The sequence below is a fragment of the Alnus glutinosa genome, chromosome 2 (assembly GCF_958979055.1).
Source record: "Alnus glutinosa chromosome 2, dhAlnGlut1.1, whole genome shotgun sequence".
In the NCBI taxonomy this organism is placed as follows: Eukaryota; Viridiplantae; Streptophyta; class Magnoliopsida; order Fagales; family Betulaceae; genus Alnus; species Alnus glutinosa.
Genome location: NC_084887.1, coordinates 7,558,980 through 7,582,206, shown reverse-complemented (window position 1 = coordinate 7,582,206; position 23,227 = coordinate 7,558,980). Strand labels below are relative to the sequence as shown.

At 39.2% G+C, this 23,227-nt stretch overlaps 3 protein-coding genes across 3 annotated transcripts; 1 reads left to right on the top strand and 2 right to left on the bottom strand.

Annotated features, from left to right (window-relative positions):
* Positions 1-223: 223 nt before the first annotated feature.
* On the top strand, positions 224-3,658 carry LOC133860816 (protein STABILIZED1). Its single transcript, XM_062296441.1, has one exon. The coding sequence runs from the start codon at positions 424-426 to the stop codon at positions 3,502-3,504; it is 3,081 nt and encodes a 1,026-aa protein (XP_062152425.1). The 5' UTR covers positions 224-423; the 3' UTR covers positions 3,505-3,658.
* Positions 3,659-6,076: 2,418 nt separating this feature from the next.
* LOC133861170 (protochlorophyllide reductase) lies at positions 6,077-8,838 on the bottom strand. Its single transcript, XM_062296890.1, has 5 exons — positions 8,678-8,838; positions 8,469-8,564; positions 7,074-7,608; positions 6,621-6,979; positions 6,077-6,497 (listed from the first exon to the last, which is right to left on the bottom strand). The coding sequence occupies exons 1-5, from the start codon at positions 8,729-8,731 to the stop codon at positions 6,342-6,344; spliced, it is 1,200 nt and encodes a 399-aa protein (XP_062152874.1). The 5' UTR covers positions 8,732-8,838; the 3' UTR covers positions 6,077-6,341.
* A 6,135-nt stretch (positions 8,839-14,973) lies between these two features.
* LOC133861151 (ethylene-responsive transcription factor ERF053) lies at positions 14,974-17,477 on the bottom strand. The gene has a single exon (XM_062296868.1). It carries the CDS (start codon positions 16,933-16,935, stop codon positions 15,532-15,534), a length of 1,404 nt encoding a protein of 467 aa, XP_062152852.1. The 5' UTR covers positions 16,936-17,477; the 3' UTR covers positions 14,974-15,531.
* Positions 17,478-23,227: the final 5,750 nt, after the last annotated feature.

Below are 23,227 nucleotides of genomic sequence, written 5' to 3'. Positions count from 1 at the left end.
TATTCAATAACAGCAATAACTATTAACCGTATGGTATAGATATAGATGCAGATACTTAAAAGTAATAACTGTATTATGCATATACGGATTTGAATATAATCAATTACTATATCCGCATGAAAAATCCTAATCCTAAAATAATTGTTTGAGGATACATGGAGTTAAAAAATAATAATAATAAAAAAATTCAAGAGGTCGTTTGGTTTCTGTGTAGTCGTTTTGAGTGAGAAACAAGTTTCAACCCGAATCAGGAATCGCCGACGGCGACGAGGCCAAGGTGGTCATCTCGTTCACTATTTTTCTTCTTTCATCTTCAGAAAAACACAATTTTATGAGAATAGTGCCAAACACGTCCGAACGAGCCGAGCCCCGTTTCGGTTCACTCCAGTGACTGCCCCAAATCCAAACGCAGAGTTGATAATCATGGTGTTCATCACACTCCCAAACCACAAAACCCTAACCCTAACCCTGAACCCATCCACCACCACCCTCCGCTCCCTGAAGCTCTCCATCGAGCAGCACACCCACATCCCCAGCCACCTCCTCCACCGCCTCTTCCTCTCCCACACCCACCCTCTGCCCCCTCAACACGACGCCGTCCTCCTCTCCCACCTCCATGTCACCCCGCTCTCCACCCTCACCCTCCACGTCCCTCTCCTCGGTGGGACCCAGCCTCCCTCCCTTCCTCCCTCCAAGCCCAAGCTCGAGTTCCTCAACTCCAAGCCCCCTGCCAACTATGTCGCTGGTCTCGGCCGTGGTGCCACGGGCTTCACCACCCGATCCGATATCGGACCCGCCCGCGCCGCCCCAGACCTCCCCGACCGCTCCGCCGCCACAGTAGGCGGGCCTCCCGGGCAGGGCCGGGGCCGCGGAAAGCCCGACGAGGATGACGACGGTGGCGACGACGCTGAAGACAAGGGGTACGACGAGAACCAGAAGTTCGACGAGTTCGAAGGAAACGACGTCGGTCTCTTCGCCTCCACCGAGTACGACGAGGACGATAAGGAGGCTGACGCCGTTTGGGAGGCCATCGACAAGCGCATGGACTCGCGCCGAAAGGACCGGAGGGAAGCCAGGTTGAAGGAGGAGATCGAGAAGTACCGAGCTTCAAACCCGAAGATCACCGAGCAGTTTGCCGATCTGAAGAGGAAGCTGTACACTGTATCGGCGCAGGAGTGGGAGAGCATCCCCGAAATTGGAGACTATTCGCTCCGAAACAAGAAGAAGCGATTCGAGAGCTTCGTCCCAGTGCCGGACACGCTTTTGGAAAAAGCTCGGCAGGAGAAAGAGCACGTCACCGCATTGGACCCGAAGAGCCGATCTGCCGGCGGCACCGAGACGCCCTGGTCGCAAACTCCGGTCACTGATCTGACCGCTGTTGGTGAAGGAAGAGGCACAGTGCTGTCATTGAAGCTCGATCGGTTGTCGGATTCCGTGTCGGGACAAACCGTTGTCGATCCAAAAGGCTATCTCACCGATTTGAAGAGCATGAAGATCACGAGCGACGCCGAGATTTCAGACATTAAGAAGGCTAGATTGTTGCTCAAGAGCGTGACACAGACGAATCCGAAGCATCCGCCAGGGTGGATCGCGGCAGCGAGGCTGGAGGAGGTCGCCGGGAAGATCCAGGCAGCGAGGCAGCTGATGCAGAAGGGCTGTGAGGAGTGTCCGAATAGCGAGGACGTGTGGCTGGAGGCCTGTAGGCTGGCGACCCCTGATGAGGCCAAGGCAGTCATTGCCCGAGGCGTGAAATCGATACCCAATTCTGTCAAGCTCTGGCTGCAAGCGGCAAAATTGGAGCATGATGATGTGCAAAAGAAGAGCAGGGTGTTGAGGAAAGGTTTGGAGCACATACCGGACTCAGTTCGGCTCTGGAAGGCAGTGGTGGAGCTCGCGAACGAGGAGGACGCGAGGTTGTTGCTGCACAGGGCTGTGGAGTATTGCCCCTTGCACGTGGAGTTGTGGTTGGCTTTGGCGAGATTGGAGACGTATGAGAGTGCGAAGAAGGTGTTGAATAGGGCAAGAGAGAGACTGACAAAGGAGCCGGCGATTTGGATAACGGCGGCGAAGTTGGAGGAGGCCAATGGGAATACGGGGATGGTGGGGAAGATCATAGAGAGAGGTATAAGGGCGTTGCAGAGAGAGGGGTTGGAGATTGATAGGGAGGCTTGGATGAAGGAGGCCGAGGCTGCGGAGCGGGCTGGGTCCGTGGCAACTTGCCGGGCTATTATAGGGAATACAATTGGGATTGGGGTGGAGGAGGAGGATAGGAAGAGGACGTGGGTGGCAGATGCGGAGGAGTGTAAGAAAAGGGGGTCGATTGAGACGGCAAGAGCTATATATGCTCACGCATTGAGTGTGTTCTTGACCAAGAAGAGCATTTGGCTCAAAGCTGCGCAGCTTGAGAAAAGCCATGGGACTAGGGAGTCCCTTGATGCTTTGCTTCGTAAGGCAGTTACTTATCGGCCACAGGCCGAGGTTTTGTGGCTTATGGGTGCCAAGGAGAAGTGGCTTGCTGGGGATGTGCCTGCTGCGCGGGCAATCCTGCAGGAAGCTTATGCTGCGATTCCCAATTCAGAGGAGATTTGGCTTGCGGCTTTTAAACTTGAGTTTGAGAATCATGAGCCTGAGAGAGCTAGAATGCTTCTTGCTAAGGCCCGAGAGAGAGGAGGGACAGAGAGAGTCTGGATGAAATCAGTCATTGTGGAGAGAGAGTTGGGGAATACTGAGGAGGAGAGGAGGTTGTTGGACGAAGGGTTGAAACGCTTCCCTTCGTTCTTCAAGTTGTGGCTGATGCTTGGACAGCTAGAGGAGAGGCTTGGTCACTTGGAGAAAGCTAAGGAAGCTTACGACTTGGGTCTGAAGCACTGCCCTAGTTGTATACACCTTTGGCTTTCTCTTGCTAATCTGGAGGAAAAGATGAATGGGCTGAGTAAAGCTCGAGCAGTCCTCACCATGGCCAGGAAGAAGAATCCCCAGAACCCTGAACTCTGGCTTGCTGCGGTTCGAGCTGAAATGAGGCATGGAAATAAGAAGGAAGCTGATATATTGATGGCGAAGGCATTGCAGGAATGCCCCAATAGTGGTATTCTGTGGGCGGCTTCGATTGAGATGGTCCCCCGGCCCCAACGGAAATCCAAGAGTATGGATGCTCTCAAGAAATGTGATCATGATCCTCATGTCATTGCTGCTGTAGCCAAGTTGTTCTGGCATGACAGGAAGGTGGATAAAGCTAGGACTTGGCTCAACAGGGCAGTGACACTTGCGCCAGATTTTGGCGATTTCTGGGCTTTATACTACAAATTTGAACTTCAGCATGGGAGTGAGGAGAACCAGAAGGATGTGCTAAAGAGATGCACTGCTGCAGAACCTAAACATGGTGAGAAATGGCAAGCAATTTCGAAGGCTGTGGAGAATTCACACCAACCAACTGAAGCCATCCTGAAGAAAGTAGTTGTTGCACTTGGGAAGGAAGAGAGTGCAGCCGAGAATAGCAAACACTAATTGTCAGTAAGCTTGTAGCCTTGCAATCTTCTCTTCTTGTTTATGTACTCGAAATGTGTATTTATACAGAGATAGACTTGGACATTCCGCCTCTTATCTACATTAGCCTGTGTTACTGTACCTTAGGAGCTTTAATGATAATATCATTTCCTCACATGAAAGTTTTGAAGCACTGAGATTGATGAATGATTAAGCTTCGCTTATGTTGATTGTTGAATTATTACAGTGGAGCTTCTGTTATTTTCCTCTTATGTTTTGATGTATTGTCTTTCTGTGCCTGTATGTTTCTGTGCCTTAGTTTGTTGGCTAGGTATGATGTGACATTTGTTAGTCCATCTCAATACCATATCTCGCTTTACTGAATCAGGTGAATTTGGACCTCGAGACAGTGATTGGTAGGTTTTTTGATGAGTTATGCATTTGTTACATCTTTGTGTTTCGTGTGGGAGATGATGGGCAGGGCGGTGAGCTGTGAGGTTGCTCTTGATAATGTGTATAATACAGCCCATTTGATTCGTAGTAGGAATGCTTCAATTCCTGATGTCAATATTACATGTGTGTTTCCAGTGATGGGAGGGCTTAAGTATCTTGTTCGGTTGCATTTTTGTGATATTGCTAGTATTTCGCGTGGCTTGTTGTATTTCAACGTGTATGTTAATGGCCATTTGGCAAAGATTTGGATTTGTGATCTCTTACTAATTATGTATTGGCTTCTCAGTTCTATGCTACTTTGTGGTTGATGGAGATGATGCTGGGGCTTTGAGTGTTAGTGTAGGGCCTTCGAGTAAGAGCTATCCGATTGCAATTGATGGTATTCTGAATGCAGTTAAGATGTTGTGGGGGCAAGTAGAGATCATCTTCATAACTTGCACTGTTTGTTCTTTTGAAGTGGTTTTAGGTTTGAGGATTACTCTGGCTAAATCAAAGTCGGTCCCCATTGGCAATGTCAACATTCGTTACTAGCATATTGGGTTGCAGGGTCTCTTCCCCTCCGACGAAATATTTAGGCCTTCTGTTGGAAGTTTTATTTAAGGCCAAATCTATTTGGGATGACAGACCTTCGACATTCGTGAAGCTCCTAACGGAAGGCCTAGATAGAGCGCCACTTGGCTGGATGGAAGATAATGTATTTGCCGAAGGTTGGGAGGGTTACCTTAATTAAAAGGTCTTTATCTAATTTACCTACCTACTTCATGTTTATTTTTCTCCTCCTAGTTGTTGTTCAAATGAGATTCATTGGGTAGCATGGGGTTGGGGCTGTAGAAGAAAATTAGGAGGGGGTGGGAGGAATTTTATAGTCAATACTAAATTGTTCAGTGGCCCGTAGTAACGATGAGCAAATCTTATGGAGTTCTCTAATAACTCTCATTGGTGGAATGTTCTCCTGTCGCAGTTTTGAATAAAGCAAATATGTTTCTTTTCTGTACTTAATTCCCTTTTGCATAAGAACTCTTAAGCTTGGAACTACCTTCTTTCCTCTTTTACCGATGCACAGTGCAGGTCAGTAGGCACTGATAACCCAATATTTTTTAAGGTGTAAATAGGAACTGAACTTTTTTTGAATCTACTGTTCTGTCCTCTCTGAGTTTCCAGAGAAAGGAAAACTCATAATGAGGAACAGGAAAGGAAAACCCCACCTTTTTTTTTTTTCCAGATAATTGTGTAGATTTTCCAGCCTAGAGTTTTTCAAATGACAGATGATATATTGCATTTTTTAAATTCAGGAAGAAGAAAATATCATTAACATGACCTGAGACATTTCTGGTAGGTTAATACAACTCACCCACATGCTTGGGATTGAATCTGAAATTCCAGCCTCCACCCATAGGGGAAGGAGATATCGTTTGCTCCAAGGATCATTACATGCTTGCTCAACTTTCACCTAGTATAATGTGCTTATTAATATGTGAGCTTATTATGAGTTATTTGCCAGTGTTTTTCTAAAGAAAATACTTGGATTCCTACGCTTTTTGTTCAAAGTAATTTATCTTCCGTATGAAAATGGAAAAAAATTTCTTATAATTGTAGGAAGTTTCATACAAATCAGTCTCTAAAAATGACAAGTGTTCTTAACATGTGAGAAATACATATTTTTTTTTTAATAGCATGTACTTTTTATATGCTTTTTTAATTGTTTAAATGATACATGCCACTTTTAAAGGTTGATTTATAAGAATTTCTTAAAAACCAGTTTGTAAGGAGTTTGTGTATGAAAGAAATGACAGAAATTTCCAACAAGCTTAGTATTTATCGGAGGATTTCACATTTTTACTATAAAATCTATTGCACAAACATTTTTGTATGAGGCAATTGAAATTCTTGCACTGTTGTGATTTCCTAACTACTCTTAGGCATCATTTAGTTCACAGAATGGCTATTTCATTAAGAAGTAATAGTTATTACTGAAAATAGAAGAAGGTGGAATAAAATAACTATTCTTATTCTTTGGTTTGGTTGTAAAGCTAGAATAGAACACTGAATATGTATTTCTTTGTTTGGTACAATTCAATACTTTGGTTACTCATTAGTTTTTTAGAGTAATAACTATTCCTATGAATGGTGTGCAACCAAATAAAAGAGTAATTATTCTATAGGAATTGATATTCATTTTCAGGGTCTATTCCACAAACTAAACAGGTCCTTAGTCATACAGTTGCAACTTTTCTAGATCCTCTGAAAATATGAAATCAATTGTTCCTTGTTGTCTTATGCAAACTAAAATTTTCTACATCTGCAAGGGGAAACATCACTGGGGTACTTCTTTTCAGTTGGAGACTCTTTAAGATACATCCTTTCTTGACTAAAATTGTTTGAGGAAATTTATCCTTGGTTCTCATTTATGCCAATCCAACTAACTTCTCACTGATCTCCCACAGCTTGCGTGCTTTCTCTGTATCGCTGGCTTCTTTGGAAAGCTGGTTTTGGAATGAGGCTGAATCCTTGTTCCAGCTCCAGTAAACACCTGATTTTGTCAGGCTTGGATCGGTCACAACCTGAACCACCAAAGTTTCATTTAGTTTGTGTTCAACATAGAACTTCATTTTACAGAAGCATAAACATATGTAATTTATGAATATGTATATGTTCATCCTTGCATTATGCAGATTTCAAGTGACCTGTGCAAGTCTCTTTCCAGCTTCCTCTTCAGAAACATAGCCTTTGGTGATGTACTTCTGGAAAGGAGGGAAAAGAAGCCTGAAGAGGGGTATGTGCTCCCTAAACAAGGCTGTCGTAGCAATGCAACCAGGGTAGAGAGAAGCAAAGGTGATTCCTGTCTCCTCATGGTAGCGCCTGTGGAATTCTTGCATGGTGAGCATGTTGCAGACTTTGCTGTCTTTGTAAGCCTTGGCACCGTCGAAATCTCCTCCATCTATCATGTTTGAGCTGTTTAGTCCATTCAAGCCTCCTGCAAGACCTCTCAGATCCCCAAGGTTTGCCTTGGGAGGCACATTTCCAGCCAAGGTGTTTGTATTACCTAGAATTGCATGCATAGCAAAACCACATTTAGAATGCATAATCTTGTCATTGTGAAAATTTGTTCTAAATTGTTTCCATCAAATATCTATTACCTGTAATGGAGCCAACAATGATGAGACGCTTGAATGGGTAATCTGATTGCTTCAGGTCATCAAGCAGCAGCCGAGAAAGGAGGAAGTGTCCCAGATGGTTTGTCCCTACGCTCAGTTCGAACCCCTCAGCTGTGAAAGATGGCTCCTTAGCCGTTGGTTGGTAGACAGCAGCATTGCAAACCAGCACATCGAGCGGTATATCCTGACGACGGAGGCTATCTACGAATTGCCGGACACTGTCAAGGGAGGCAAGATCGAGATGCATAACAGTGTAATTCTCCTTGGCAATGCCAGCTGATTTAGCAGCTCTCTCAGCCTTAAGGAAATTCCTGCATGCCATTATTATGTTCCATTGCCCCGTTTCAGCTAAAGCCTTGGCTGTGGCTAGGCCCAACCCGGAGGAGGCCCCAGTGATTATCACATTGCCTTTTCTCAAAGTTTTCTTTGCTTCTGGTGCAGCCTGTTTGATTGCTGGAGCTGTCGTTGCTGTTTCGGCTCTAATGGTTCCAACTTGTAGTTTCCTTTTTCCCACTTCCTGCACATGAAACCCATTATTTGTATCAACACAAAATCATAACCTACCATCTTGAATTGCTTAGTTCATTGTATGAACCTGAAATTCATCTTATTATGTACTGCACAGCATTTGAATTAGTGTATCTTGTTATTAATGTTTCAAATCGGGCATTCTTTGCGATGCTCAGAGTTGTTAAAAGTATTGATTAAATGATTAAATTTGCTTTTTCTTATCTGCTTAAGTTTGATTTAACATGATATTAGAGCTAAATGTTCTGAATTTGAACTCTGACTCCACAATTTACCTCATATTTTAATTAAATATTTCACGTATTGGGCCTCATTTACTAAAAAAAAATTTGAGCTCACACGAGTATTACTTTAAACTTTTGGATAAGTTGCGATTTAACATGATATATTTAACCAGGGTCATTGTTGGGATCAGGGACGAACCTACATCATCGATTTTCAAAATTTCTCAATATATATATCTATACATTTTAGCTATATTATACATACAAAACTAATTCCCTCTTTTTTCACGCAATGCTTGGAGGTTTAATGAAAAAAATAAAATAAAAAACATGAGCAATCTAAATGAGAAGAAAAATCATTTTATGAAATCAAGAGTTTTTGTCATCTTTGTTGACTTCCCACTCCTGAATTCATTCTATGAATGCTTCGAGCCTTACTTTTTGCAGTGTTTCAAGCAAGGGGATGATTTGATTTACTATGGTTGGCACTTACACAACTTCCACAGGACCACAGCAAGAACTGAACAGCATTTTCCAGCTAAATCTTATGAGTAAAACAGGGAAAGAAAAAATAAAAATAAAAAAGGGAGATTATTTTAGAGAAAGTGAGTGATAAATCTAGCACCTGGCTCCTTAACAGAGGAGACTTGATTTCAGCTTTGAGCTCTGAGACTGAAACTCCAAACAGAGCTGTCTCCTTAAGAGAAATATTAGACTTCCCCTGTCCAGAAGCAGAACAAGAAAATTACCAAGAAGCTCTTAGAATCATAAAATACCCACAAAGATTTGCCAAAAAGGAAATGAAAAGTGAAAACAGCCTGGTTGAACTGTTACCTCTTTGTGGATGGAGATGGCAGAAGGAAGTGAAAGGGCTGCTTGGAAAGCCATGAGACTAGAGTGGGAGCTGGCTGGGCTTTTTGCTTTGAAGTTCGATTATGTGCCAAATGCCAACTGCTGGAACCTTTGTGTTAAACGGAAGAGGAACATTTGGAGTGGTTTCTCTCTTCTGTTTTAACTATTAAGAGAGATAAGATAGTGATGGAGTTGCTGAATAACCAGCCACGTGGGCTTCTAGTGTCCAATCAGATTTTGAGTTTTGGATTCTCTTTTAGATGTCTAGCTTGGGTTCATGCAGCTTGGTTGAGGCCTCTTGGCCATTCCAGAGCCTTCTAGAAATAATCATGGGCCGAGCCTCAGAGAATGGTGTTGTTCATCCTATTATTTCACATGCTGCTGTGGCCACTAGGGGTGTACAAAACCCGCAGCACCCGCCCCACCCCGCCCCGCAGAGGACATGATTTTTGAGATTTTTTGCGGGTTAGGATCCTAATTTGAGAAATTTATGCGGGGCGGGGCGGGTTGCGGGTTTAGACTTTTAAAAAACGCGGGTCCCCGCCCCGCCCCGCACAAAGGAGGAGAAAAAAAAAAAAGAAAAAAGAAAAAAGAAAAAAAAAAAAAAGGGGAAAGAAAGAAAACTAGAAGGCTAGAAGAGGGAATCTCTCTCTTTCCCTTCATCTTCTTCATTTTTTGCTTTTGTTTTAAATTGTTTTGGTTCACTATCATATTTTTGCATGTTTACTAACCAATGGACTGTTATATTTTTGCATGTTTAGTTGTTTACTAACTAGTGGACTCAATTCATTATGTGAGAAATACAATTTTTATGGTTCAATTTCATGGGATGTTAAAGTGTACACATTTTTATTGTATTGTTATTTGAAATAATCTTTTCATTACTTTTGGAAAAAACAAGAAAATTGATGACATAGAATAGTGAAATATTATAGCTTTTTATTCTTGTCATTTATTCATTATGCTTTGTTGATGGGAGAAAATAGAAATCATGTTTCTTAGAATTTTATCTTATAATTAATAGGACTTTTAGTTTAAAAGGCTAATCCATGAAAAATGTTCTTGAATGGAAATATGAATTTAATTTTTTATTTAAAAAACCAGTATTTTTTTTGAATTTTTTATTTTTTACAAAATAAAATCAAAATTACGTAAATGCCACTCAAAATACCCGCCCCGCCCCGCAGTGAACCGCCCCGCACGGTTACTCTTTAATAAGTGTGGTTTGCGGGTTGGAAATTAGGTGCGGGGCGGGGCCAAAAAATGCGAAAACCCGCCCCACCCCGCCCCATGCCCACCCCTAGTGGCCACTGTTTGTCATTGTATTTGGTATCGATGAGTGCCTTTATAAGTTATTCATTTTACGTAGATTACTCATCTTTTCAATGTTCGACTGGAGTGTTAAATTATATAATATTTTACTATCTCACTATACAACTTAGTGACATCAATGAATTAAGGAAAAATTAAGACCTTTAAAGCTTGTATTGTTATTATGAAAAAATTTAAATCATCTAACTAAAATTAATTATTAAGATTTAAAATATTAAATTTATAATTCGTATAATTTTTAAGATAAGTGGTGGTTTAACATAGTATTGGAGTAGAGGTTAGAGGTCTTAAATTCGAACATGTTAAGCCTTACTTCTTAATGAGAAGTTTGAATCCATATGTAACGAGAAGTATTAAAATAATAATAAATAATTAGATTTACTATTTTCTATTAACTTAAAACATACTAAAGTATAAAATTAAACTGATAAGTTTCAGAATTCTTTTGAACTAAATGAGTAATGCTAAATCAGATTTATTTATTTTTTGGAACATCTCCAACAGAATAGATAAATGGCTTATAGTAGTCAAATTTGACTATTACGAGCCATTTTTCATTTCCAGCAGAATATAATTTTTCGTCTATTTACTATTTACACTACAAACAGTTTTTATTATTATTATTTTCTCTCTCTTCCTTTCCTTCTTTCACAGTCTCTCTCCCTCTTTCTTTCACACAAAATAATATTTAAAGAAATAAAGAATAGAATAGAAAATTTGTTGAAAAAAGTATAAAAAAAAAAGTAGCTGAAGTAGAGAGTTTTGTTTTTTCAATAGCTATTTTGGCTTTATTAGCTTGTACTTTCAGTTTACTTGGCTCCAATTTGTACACGTTTCATCGAGTTCCTTTCATTTTTGATTGAAAAATGGCAGGATATTCTGTCTATGGCCTAAGAACTTGGAAATCGGTTGATCTTATAATTCATAATTTCATATAATTATATGGTAGTCGTTTTCATCTTGAATTTTATATATATATATATATATATATATATATATATATATATATATATATATATATATATATATATTATTTCTTATTTTAAAATCAAAACATCCATGACCAGCCAAGTATAATCTGTATTAATTGACAAGTTAATTATTATTTGTTTGCACAAGTAAAACGATAGCAGTTAAACTGTGACATCAAATACTGTGTTTGGTTGTGAATTACCATTAGATGATAATTCAAACCTTTAGTCAAGATTACTTGCAAGATAAAGGGGAGTAAGTTCTAAGTGTCCCATCAAGGTTAAGGGTGCGTTTGGGATTGGGATTTCGTAGACAATAAGTGCGATTTTAAATCAAATTGCAGAACATAAATCGTTTGGGAACTGCGTTTTTAAAAATTGCGATTTGAAAACGCAGAAAATCTGCTTTTTCAAATTGCAGGTAAGATGATGCTTTTTTGAAAATGCAGAATTTTAAAGGTTAATTTGCGATTTTAAATGCTAAACTGCGATTTTACCAAACGCTTAACTGCGTTTTTAAAAATCACTTTTTTCAAATCGCACATTTTAAAATCGTAATTTTAAATCGCACTTTTTGAAATCGCAAATCTAAACGGACCCTAAGTGGAGTCGCTCCCTGTATATGCTTAGTAACTCATTACTATAGAGAATGAAAGTAGCTTAAAGAATAATAAATATTTGGCTAGAATTTGGCACACCTCCAAATGGTCCAGCTTCCTTCTCTTTTAAGGAGTGATTTCTCGCCCGTTGTTGGTTAAAAGAGAGGCTCAAGAGCTAACAGAATTTGATTATGGCATTCACTATCTTGTACACACTTTTATCATTATCCGATAATAATAAAATGTCAGTAATCTAGATGTTAAGGACCAAAATATAATAGAAGCAGCTTCTCTTTATGCTCGGTGCACTTGTTTTTCTGAATCAACCGACCTAGATGAGGTAGGATCATGTCAATCTAGAATAAGGGTCCGTTTGGGTTTGCGATTTCAAAAAGTGAGATTTGAAAAAAATGATTTTTAAAAACGCAGTTAGGGTCCGTTTGTGTTTACGATTTCAAAAAGTGCGATTTAAAATAACGATTTTAAAATCTGCGATTTGAAAAAAGTGATTTTTCAAAACGCAGTTAAGGGTTTGACAAAATCGCAGTTTAGCCTTTAAAATTATGCGTTTTCAAAAAAGCACAATCTTACCTGCGATTTGAAAAAGTAGATTTTCTGCGTTTTTAAATCGCAATTTTTAAAAACGCAGTTCCCAAATGATTTATATTTTGTGATTTGGTTTAAAATCACACTTATTGTCTATGAAATCGCAATCCCAAACGCACCCCTTAAGCGTTTTGCAAAATCACAGTTTAACATTTAAAATCGCAAATTAGCCTTTAAAATTTTGAGTTTTAAAAAAAACACAATCTCACATGCGATTTGAAAAGGCAGGTTTTCTGCTTTTTCAAATCGCAGTTTTTAAAAACGCAGTTTTCAAACGATTTATATTATGCGATTTGGTTTAAAATCGCATTTATTGTCTATAAAATCACAATCTCAAACGCACCCTAAATAAGGTTCAACCGGCTTGTAGGTTTCATTGTCAGTGGGTTGGCTCGGGGTCGTGTTGAGTCGAAGAAATTTTCATAATCCAGTCTAACAAACTAACATATGTCCTTAGAGCATATAATTCTCATGCGCATTTTTATAAGCTATAAAGATAAATATCAATTTAATAGACCGGGTTATAAGAGTTTTAAAAATCAAATTTTTGAGGAAAACTTTGTTGATTAAAGAAAGGATCAATTAGCTTGTCCTTGACTGCTCCATCATCTCAGATAATTGAGTTTATTTTTTTAATTAACTGCATCATTTCTAAAGCATATCATGTTTGTTTAATCATCCCTAATTATGTCATTTTCTTATGAATACTACTTCATGGTTATCGTGCCGTCGCAAATAAGATATGTGGGTGATCTCATGGGCCGGCGACTGGCCCCCACCTTCCCTGTCACAGTCAATGACCTATCTCTAAATGTTAATTGCATTAATTAATATGCAACAGTGGAAAGGTTGTCTTTCAGGATGTGCTGCCTTATTTATTTATTCCCGATTTTGTTTTTCCTATTTTTTTATTTTTTATTATATATATAAATATGTTGGAGATGTGATAAACAATTCCTAAACTGGGGAGATTCCCTCACAAAGAAAATGGAAGGCTTATCGGTTATCAGCCTCCCCACATTACAAGAGTCCAGAAAACTATGCATTTGTTATTGCTAATCACATTAATTAAGCAGAACATGGTGATCGACTAATGGTCTTCCACTATGCATTCTACTGTTTAGCAATCATAGGAAATGAACAATGTTTTTTGTTTTGTTTTTGTACTTGGCCTAGAAAACCATTGGTGCTACTTAAATGCCCCAAGGTCCATTTCATTTTTAATTTTGCAGCTATTGCCTTGTCCCTGTTCTTGGACTACTAGTATTAATCTAGCTATCAATGATTTCAAAACACCATTTCCACATCCATATTTAGTGGGGAAATAGCGGTCGTACTAAAATTTCTTTAGAAATTTACGTAGCAGTCAATATTGTTGTATTTATTTACTTTTGTGTGAACTGGCTTTGTCATTTAGTTTTTTCGGCCTATAATGGCACTTACCAATTTCTGTGGACGTTTGAGGAAGTATGTACTCTCACTCTCTCTCTCTCTCTCTCTCTATATATATATATATAATTGAAGTTGACTCATTAGACTTCTTTATGTCAATAATTGAAAAATTAGGGTTTAGGTACTAGTAGGTCTCTACACGCACAACAATGTTTTCTTATGCACTTAGGGCTTCCACCAAATAGACACAATGAAAAAAGCTTGTCCTCTAACAATGGAGGTATGTCATTCTGATACTTGATCTACACATACTATGGTTGAAGAGATAATTTATTTTAATTAAATCTAACAATAGCTTAGTGCCACATGGTAGTCAACATTTGAGTGTCTGATGTGATAATTGACATGGGAATTTGTAAAAGTGTTAAGTATCATGTGGACTGCCACGTGATAATCCATATTTTAATAGCTAACGTGATAAGTGTCACATGAACTGGCATATGAGTTTATAAAAAGACTTGTAATAAAAAGTTATATTACTAATAATGGTACTCGGCCATAAAATATCTCGGCAACGTGAATTTCTTATTGTTTATTAACGTGGTTGTAACACCCCGGTCACATATTGGGAAGAGATGAATAGTCCAAATAGCCTTCATAAGATGTGCGATTTATAAAGATTACTTATGGGTGCTAAGTACCAGATTACTTAGTTATTAGGTCAAACTAGGCTTTTTAAGGGATTCTATAGAAAGTTTCAAATTGATTAGCATTTTGGGGTGATAACGCATATGTTGCTAGCGTTTTTCCCTGAATCGTTAAAATGATGTTAGAGCATAAATGGTATTAGAGCCACCTACTAACGCTAGCCATGTGGTATTGGAGCACGACGAGGACATTATGAGTTTTAAGGAAGGAGTTAGTAAAACCCCGATTCCATATTGAGAAAGAATGAGTAATCAACGTAGAGTTTGTGGTTTATAAAGATACTCATAAATGCTAAGTCACACATTACTTAACTTCTAGTTAGATGAAACTGAGTTTTAAAAAGAATTTTAAGATATCTCCAAATTGACTAATTCTTTTAAAGTAATAGTACAAATGTGACCAACGCTTTTTCGTAAATGATCATAGTAGCAGTAAAGGAATATCAGTGCAACACTCCCTTGCAGGCAAAAGTCATTCGCTATGATTGATTTAAAATATTTTTTTTTATCAAGTTGGAAAATCACTGCAGAGTGCAGACAAGCATAATACCCACACTTTGAAACTTGATATTTTGAATTGTAGCATGTTAAGTTGAAATTAGGAAGCTTATGCACAAGTAGTATACAACGAAAAGTGGAATATCAACAACACACAATAATAACAAAGAGAATGCTGCAAATTGCTTGGTCTATCATTACAACTATTACTGAAAAAACTGCACAATGTACAATATCACAAATTGCTTCCATCCTGGGAGCTGAAAAACAAAGCTCCTGATGGACCGACCAGTTGAAGGAGATCACAAAACCGTCTCCTCCTGCGCTGGTCTAGCACTAGATCAACTACAAGTACTCCATGCATGTCTCCATGTCCATAACAACATAATAAGCTAAAACGTGCTTCCTACAGTCTACAGACATATATGATATGATACTACTTCCACTAGGAACAAAAGGCATGGCCCATGAGGAATGAGCTGTGCTGTCACTGCTGAAAGGCCGGGAAAAATATGCAGCCTTTTGCAGCAGATGGAATGGAGGATGAGAATCTAAGGAATAATTGGGGTTTTGGGAGGAAGTGTTTAGTAGTTCAGAAGAAGTCAAAGCCAAAGAGTGTTTGAATTTTGAAGCTTCAAAGATCCTAATATATGGTTATTGGAATCACGGGTTGTTTTGTGAAAAATGTGCAACCAGTGAGAAGGAAAGGTGGACTTAAACTCTCCAACCTTTCAATCTTGATCCTTCGATTCCTTCCAAAAGAAGGGCTTCATAGGACAAGATGATGATGAGGAGGATGTTAAGCCTAAGTTCCCTTGCTGCCTGTGAAAATCAGGATCATTGAATTCCTGTTGATAATTTTGATTACCAAAGGGAAGTTGTGACTGCAGCAGAAGATTATTGGTGGTGTCCAAATCATCCCACACAGGACTACCCGGCCCAAAACCTCCTGCTGCAATTGCATTGAACCATGCCTCTTGCATTTCTCCCCATACCAGTTCCTGTGACTGTGAAATACCTTCTCCTACATCAGCACCTGCCGCAACTGCCTGAACTTCATCACTCACTGTGGCCTCGCTCGACCCGAATCCCGAATCACTGTCGGGATTATCTTCTCGGGTCTGTGGCGGTGGCCGTGGCGTTGGTGGTGGTGGCATCATCTCCATATCTAAAGGCTGCAAATTAGGGCCTTCTGGAGCTTGTTCAGGTTGCTTCGAGTACTGACTTAGCCTTGAACTTTCATGTGGAGTTGGGGGAGAAGAGGGAGTTGAATTTGGAGCTGTGGACTCTGCTTTATCCTTATTGAGAAAGAGCTCAGGGAAATTGAGCCTAGCATTCTCTCCTCTCAACTTGAAGGCCTCGCGATCATACGCCATGGCGGCGTCTTCAGCCGTGTCGAAAGTGCCGAGCCAAAGGCGAGTCCTATTGCGAGGGAGGCGGATTTCAGCGACCCATTTGCCCCAATGTCGTTGCCTCACTCCCCTGTAAAGCTTGGTCGTGTTTAGAGGCTGCACCGGAGGCCTAAACAACGGCCTGCCGTCCGGCCCCAAACCATTCATCATCATCATCCTTCCTCTTGGGCTTAAATTCAGCGTATCACTCCAATACTGAAGAAGCTGCTGCTGCTGTTGTTGCTGATTTTGCACCGCTTCTCCGCTCAAGAATGGGGGATAAGCAATGCCATGTTGTTGATTTGAAGCAAAAGAAATCATCTCCTGCTGGTTTCGTGGTGCTTGCAGCTGTGCTGGGCGGTACATAGGCAGAGCTGTGGTACTAAATTGGTGGGGAAGCTGCAAATGTTGTTGTTGAGACCCGTCAAAAGCAAAAGGAAACACGATTCTTGAAAGAGGAGGAGGATAGAGAGAAGTAGGAGATGCAGAACTTGGAATTGAGAAGGGAGGAGGTGCTTGGTGAGCGAAAGAAGCAGAGGACTGAATTGGGTCTTGACTTTCCGGGCTTCGGATCTTCTTGAGAGGCCTATTGGACATGGACGCTTCATCAAAAACCGGCTTCCATCGCCGCCTCTCGGAGCTAAAATCAAAATCCTTACCTTTGTCAATCTCCCAATCTCTGGCCATCATGCGTGATTCATCAACACCCTTCTTGGATTTGCCACTGTTCTTAGCCGCAGCCATCGGAAACCAATAGCTAGCTACCCACTATGCTCTCTCTCAAGGATCGAATATATAAGACCAACTGGAAGCTAATCTATCCACAAAGCGATTGAAGAGAATTTGAGATGGGTCACCAAAGCAAATAGGTATCAGAACAGAAACGTATTCGAATCAAATGAATAGATATCCCAAACACAAAAGAGAAAGGAAAATTATATACCCGGATCCAAATCTGGTAAAAAATGGATATAAAAAAAAAAACGAAAGACCGAATTTTGGAATCTGGGTTTGATTTCAAAAGCTAATCCGATTGAACCAAAAACAGAATCGGATACCAAAAGTGTTCATGTGCAAGTAACCCATCCCAAATCTCAGAATAAAGAGCAGCCTAGCAGAAGAGAGAGAGATAGAGGGAGCTCAGAGTGAAGAAAAACGAAATTCCAGTTGGGTGTTGGTGCTTTCTTTTGTCTGTGGCGTGAAATTGGAGAGATTTTGGAGCAGAATGAGGAGGTGAAAGGCAGGGGAGCTGGAGTTTTTCTTATGTGTGAGGTAAAGAGACGCAGGGGATGAGAGGGGTTTATAAGAGAGCAGAAAAAGATTTTGAAATCACTTTTTTGGGGAGAGAGAGAATATGTTGAAGTCTCGTGGTTGGTTGGCTCTGTTTGGGACCCACACGGCTTCGTTTCTTTCTTTGCTTCTTTTCGTCGCTTCCACTCCAATTCCCCTCTGCCTCTCTCTCTCTCTCTCTCTCTCTCTCTCCCTCTCTTCTGTGGCAAAATCAGAGAGGCTCAGAGGGCACAAGTGTAAGGCAGGTTTGAGAATATAAAACAGTTAAATAACTGTTTTGTGTCCGTATGAATACGTGGCAGACTGTTATTGGTAACTGAACTATGCCCTCTCAAGTCTCTCTCTCCAAAAACCATTAAAAATAAAAGGTTCTGTCTGTACTTAGTACAAAACAGAGCCCATGGTATAAATACATGTCGTAGATACTAGGTTCTTCTTTCAAAGCTGACTGAAAAGGAAAAATAAAAAGATATATGAATTTAATAAGAAATTAGTAAGTTATAGTTGAGGAGTCTAACCGTTTATGAAATAGGTCGAAGTTAGTGTTGACATATATATCTTGACACAATCCGAACTCAACACACGACATTTAGAACGACAATTTTTAACATGAACTGCGAACCCGATACAAACCCAACAAAATTAACGGTCAGACCTTAATTAATAAGGGTTATGGTTAATCTATATAATCTTATACTCATGTCTCGACATGCGAACACAAATTAACATTGTTTCATACATATTCGATTTTGAATTGTTCATTCAAATTGGATCAGGATCCTCTACAATTATTTGCTCGAATTTGAGAGAATTCGGGCAGGTAATTGTGAGAGATCACTTATAGGACTCACCTGACAGGATAAGTGGTTGGGCAGCCCAAAGTGATATCTCATAATCACTTACTTGAATTCTCTCAAATTTAGACAAATAATTATAGAAAATTCTAATCCCTTCAAATCATAGTGAGTTAAGAATTTAATGAGCTGAACCATTAATTTTGCCCCATTTTCAATAAATTTTAGACTTTTATTGTATTGTATTAATAACATTAGAGTCTTTGTTGAGCTGCACATTTTTATTATTATTATTATTATTATTAATTTTTTTACCAAAAAAAAAAAATAATAATAAAAAAACAGATAAGCACTCCGGCCTTGACTTTGTCATAATAGGGCATAACCCTGCAACTTCTTACCTCATTCAGAAGTTATTGACCATTTCTTTATTGGATTACCTGATGGGGAGGGTGATATTGATTCCGTCAGCATTAATGCTCACAAAGTTGTTTGAAACCTTCGACCTCAATTCACACCAAATGAAATTTGAGCAAATCCCTTATCAATTAATTAGGGGGAAATTGTTAAAAACTTAAAATAGTTTAGATCTTTAAACAAATAAATTTATATATCCATGTGGAATGTCTACTTAACAAAATGATCATTTTGTACAAATTTTGATCTTTTTTGGACAAATACCTTATAAAAATTAAAAATTTATAATAAATAAAAATAGATTACAAAAGAAAAAAATAAAATAAAATAAAATTTGAGGGTAGAATTGTACGCTATGGGGGTGGTTGGCACCCTAGCAACCTCCGATGTGAGTGATCTTAGAAGCTAGGCGCTAAGAGGTCTAAAGTCTTTTTGAGACTAAATTATTGTTTCATTCTCGCTAAGTTTGTCAAATATACTAGTCTTTTTATTAAGGGAAAATACAAATTGTTTCTCAAGGAATAGTTCAATCGGCTTGGGACCACACCTCATGAAGCGGAGGTCACTAGTTCGAATCCCCCATTTTCTTTTTGTGTGGACATGTCGTTAAAAAAAAAAAAAGAAAAAAGAAGGAAAATACAAATTTACTCCCCAATTTATACCGCAATTTCAATTTAATCTCCAATTTTTTAAATTTGATTTTTAACTTTTTAACTTTTTCTTATTTCTCATTTCACTCATTCCATTGAAAACCATCTAAAAATGCTTATGTAGCTTTAACCTAGTTATTCGTAAGCAGCTTTTCCATGCCCCGCGTGGGAAGCAAACACCTTGACGGAGGGGTGGCTCGCGCTACCCTTAGTAGACATGTGGCTAGCGCAGCCACCCCTTACAAATAGGTGGCTTGCATAGCCAACCCAAAGATAATTTACTCAACCACTCCAAGTACCACGGCCCACAAACCCCATTTGTTGGGGGTGGCCATGCATGCTAACACTAGCAAAGGGATTGGTCACCCACCTTGGGTGAGTTTTTTATTATAATATTTTAATGAAAAAAAATTTCTTTCCGACGAGACTAAAAAGCTAATGCCATGTAAGTAATTTTAAATGGAATGAGTGAAATGAAAAATAAGAAATATTTAAAGAGTTTAAAGTCGAATTCAAAAATTCAAATACTAAATTGAAATCACATAATTATTCGTAAAGTAAATTTATCCTTTTATTAACCATACCTTACCGATTTAGGATTAGACTAGATTTAATTAGGTTGGAAATAGTCTAGTCAACTTGGCTTGAGCAATTGTATCAACATGCGAGGACCAAATTACTAAAATCCCTCTTGGATCAAATAGGAGAGGTCCAACCAAAGCCAACCCTGCATGGTGAAGGGGAAAGGGGAATCTAATTAAACAATTTATTGACATCTTTAACTTTGTATTCCTTTCTTCTTACATTCAACGAAAATTTGTAAACAAAACGACCTATTTTAATCAAACAAGTATAACATTAAAATATTCCAAAAAAAAAAAAATGCTACTATGTCAATTATGTGTAGCAGCCACATGATACCGGGGGCACCGACGGGGAGCTACATTCAACCACCCAGAATGAGAAAACTCCGGCCATCAGAAATCACTTATCGAGGCACCCAACCTACCTTATCTAAGGGGGCGAGTGGATAATCGATTACTTCCATAACACCCAAGCATGCCGTATCCTTTTCACCTCGCCCTATCCGAATGGACACCACATCTCCATGCTTCTTCTTTCTCCGAATTGGTTCTTGTGTAAGAGCACTCCCAGCAGAGTAGCTATTTCCTTCTTTTAGTTAAAGTAGCCAAGCAAAACAACAAAAAGCCAACTCCATCAGATTATGTAACCTAACGCCAGGATGGAGGGATGCTGCATTTGTGAACAGTATCATGCTACATGAGGCGTGATACTGTTCACAGACCTATAATTATTTTATTATTATTATTTTTCATTCTCTCTCTCTCTCTCTCTCTCTCTCTCTCTCTCTCTCTCTCTCTCTCTCTCTCTCTCTCTCTCTCTCTCTCTCTCTCTCTCCCTTTGAGTCTCTCGAAACTTCTACCTTCCTCTCCAACTCTTCTCCTGCCTTCTCCCTTTCCCTATAAAACCTCAAACGATGCAGCTCCTCCTTACCTCGCCGTGATGGAGCCCCTGATCCTCAAAGTTCTGAGGGCAGCGATTTGGGACGGGATGGGGCCGGAGAGAGAGTTGTGAGAGAGATCGAGAGAGAGGAGTCCGGCGCGACATGAACCGACCCGAACGGCGTCGTCGCGATCGCCAAAGGCGAGTCCCGGCCGTTAAGCGGTAGAACCAGTGACTTCTCGAGGTTGAACGCGTCGAACTGGGACGGGTTCGAGAGCGAGTTCACCAAAAGGGGCTCGACGCCGTAGAACTGCGCCTCATCGATCAGGTCCTAGATGTCGAAAGCCTTGGCCTTCGACGGAAGATTCCCGGTTCGGAGAAGCGAAAGGAGGATCAAGAACAGTTCCGGGTCCCGATCGATGAACGGCGACTCCGAAATGGTAGAGAACAAAATACTAGATGGTGGAGATGTATTTTTAATTAAAATGAATAAAAATATTAAAATTGATTATTTTATAAAATAAAGAAGAAGTTTAGATAAACTGATGGAGAAGGGGTTGAAAAGTGATTAGCTAAACTAGAAAAAGTTGATTTTGGTTAGCTATTTTAAATAAAATTTTAGATAAGCTGCTGGGAGTGGTCTAACAATTCAGTGCGACAACTTCCGATAAAGCACTCGAACATGATTGCCACATTAAGACTTTAAAAATAATTTATTTTAGTGAATTTAAAAATCATTATGCGCTTGCGTTCATCACTTGATTTTAGATGTTTTAGAAATATTGGTATGCTTATTTTAGTTTATTAAACTGCGTATTATTTACAAACTTTTTTTGTTGAACCTAAACTGTATCCTATCATCAAAAGTACCAGTTTCGTTCGTTGATTTTTATTTTTTTTTTGTCGTCTTTTGTTTTGTTTTTTTTCTTAAAACAAAAATATTAACAAATAAAAAAAATTCTAAAAAAACACATAGCAACAATAATTTTCATTTTTATGTCACGTCAAAAGATATATATATATATACATATTTTTTGTTTTTATTTATCTTGTGGAAGCTTCGAGGCTGAAACTCAATGGTAAAGAATGGCTTCTGATGGGGCTTGGACTTAAACCCTTGCTTACAAGAAGAGTTTTTTCATGCTGAGACGTGGCGCATCGTAAGACTTGCGTCTCTCACTTTCACTTTCACTTTCGGTGGAGGGTTCCATAAAGGTCAGAACCGTCTGTCCCAACAAAAGTCAACAACATAAACGTTGTCGGTGGGAATCGGCACGTGTCGGTGGTCCACAACTTATTTCTCATCATTTTGTTCTCCCTTTAGTATTTGTCCACGCCCAACACAGAAAGTTCGTTGGCTTTTGTCTTTGTGCACAAATATCTCATAACCCTCAGGCTCCAAGTCAGGGGCAACACTATCACACGGACATCCTCATTGGTTTTGTCACGGTTGATCCTTTTAGGTACAACACTCTCTAAGCATGCTTTGTGAACAACATTTAACATGCTTCATCATGCCAAAAGGTTAAGCAATCTCCCGCATATAATACACGGACTAATGCTATTTAGTAGACTGTATGACTTTTATACAATATGAATAACGTGACAGTAAAAATCATCCGTCCTCATTTATTTTTTTACAGGTGCTGATTCAATAGCTGAGTTTAACTGCTAAATCATTAAGTTAACGTGAGTCGTATACTAGTTTACTAAGTTAATAGCATTACTCTGAATACACGAGTATAAGAGTATTGGTTAATCTCTAAAACTCACTTTTAGTCGAAATTAATCTAGAGAAATTTTACAAAAAACCTCATACAACTTAGAGCTTTATAGGCATCAAGCCAAATATGGAGAGCTCATTGATGATATTCAAAGTAGACTGCTATACGACTGTCATACAGTTGAAATGATATGGCGGTAAAAATCAACTTTTATTTTTTTATTTATTTTTTAATTTTGTGGATTTAATTGCTGATTTTCACTATTACATCATCAAGTTGTATGACAGTTATATACCAGTCTACTAAATAACGCACTAGCGTTATTCTTTGGGATAAAGACGATTTAACATAGTATCTGACAGAGTTCCGTCTTGAATTCGAATATTAATTTCACAATTTATTTTCATTTTTTAATTAAAAATATTTTAGATTTTGTACGTATAGTGTTAAAGTATTAATTAATTTATCAGACACCATAGGACAATTTTCAATTCCTTTGTTAATCATTAAGCAAGGCTAGATTAAAGGGAGATAAGGGAAAGTTGTAAAAGCTTATGATAAGATGAACTCATCCTAACATTTTTCTTCTTTTTGATTGTGGAGAAATATCAGTCCACCTTGGGGACTAATTGGGTGCATAAACAAACCTTTCCTCTGAAGAATAGGACACTGTAAGACACGTGGTCTGTATTCCTGA

What these genes read in the sequence shown, in the direction of transcription:
- LOC133860816 (XM_062296441.1), top strand. Translation starts at nt 424, where the DNA reads ATGGTGTTCATCACACTCCCAAACCACAAAACCCTAACCCTAACCCTG.
- LOC133861170 (XM_062296890.1), bottom strand. Translation starts at nt 8,731, where the DNA reads ATGGCTTTCCAAGCAGCCCTTTCACTTCCTTCTGCCATCTCCATCCAC. An exon ending in CATTGTTGGCTCCATTACAG is followed by an intron (nt 6,980 to 7,073) that starts GTAATAGATATT and finishes ATGCAATTCTAG; the next exon opens with GTAATACAAACACCTTGGCT. An exon ending in CTGGAAAGAGACTTGCACAG is followed by an intron (nt 6,498 to 6,620) that starts GTCACTTGAAAT and finishes TTGGTGGTTCAG; the next exon opens with GTTGTGACCGATCCAAGCCT.
- LOC133861151 (XM_062296868.1), bottom strand. Translation starts at nt 16,935, where the DNA reads ATGGCTGCGGCTAAGAACAGTGGCAAATCCAAGAAGGGTGTTGATGAA.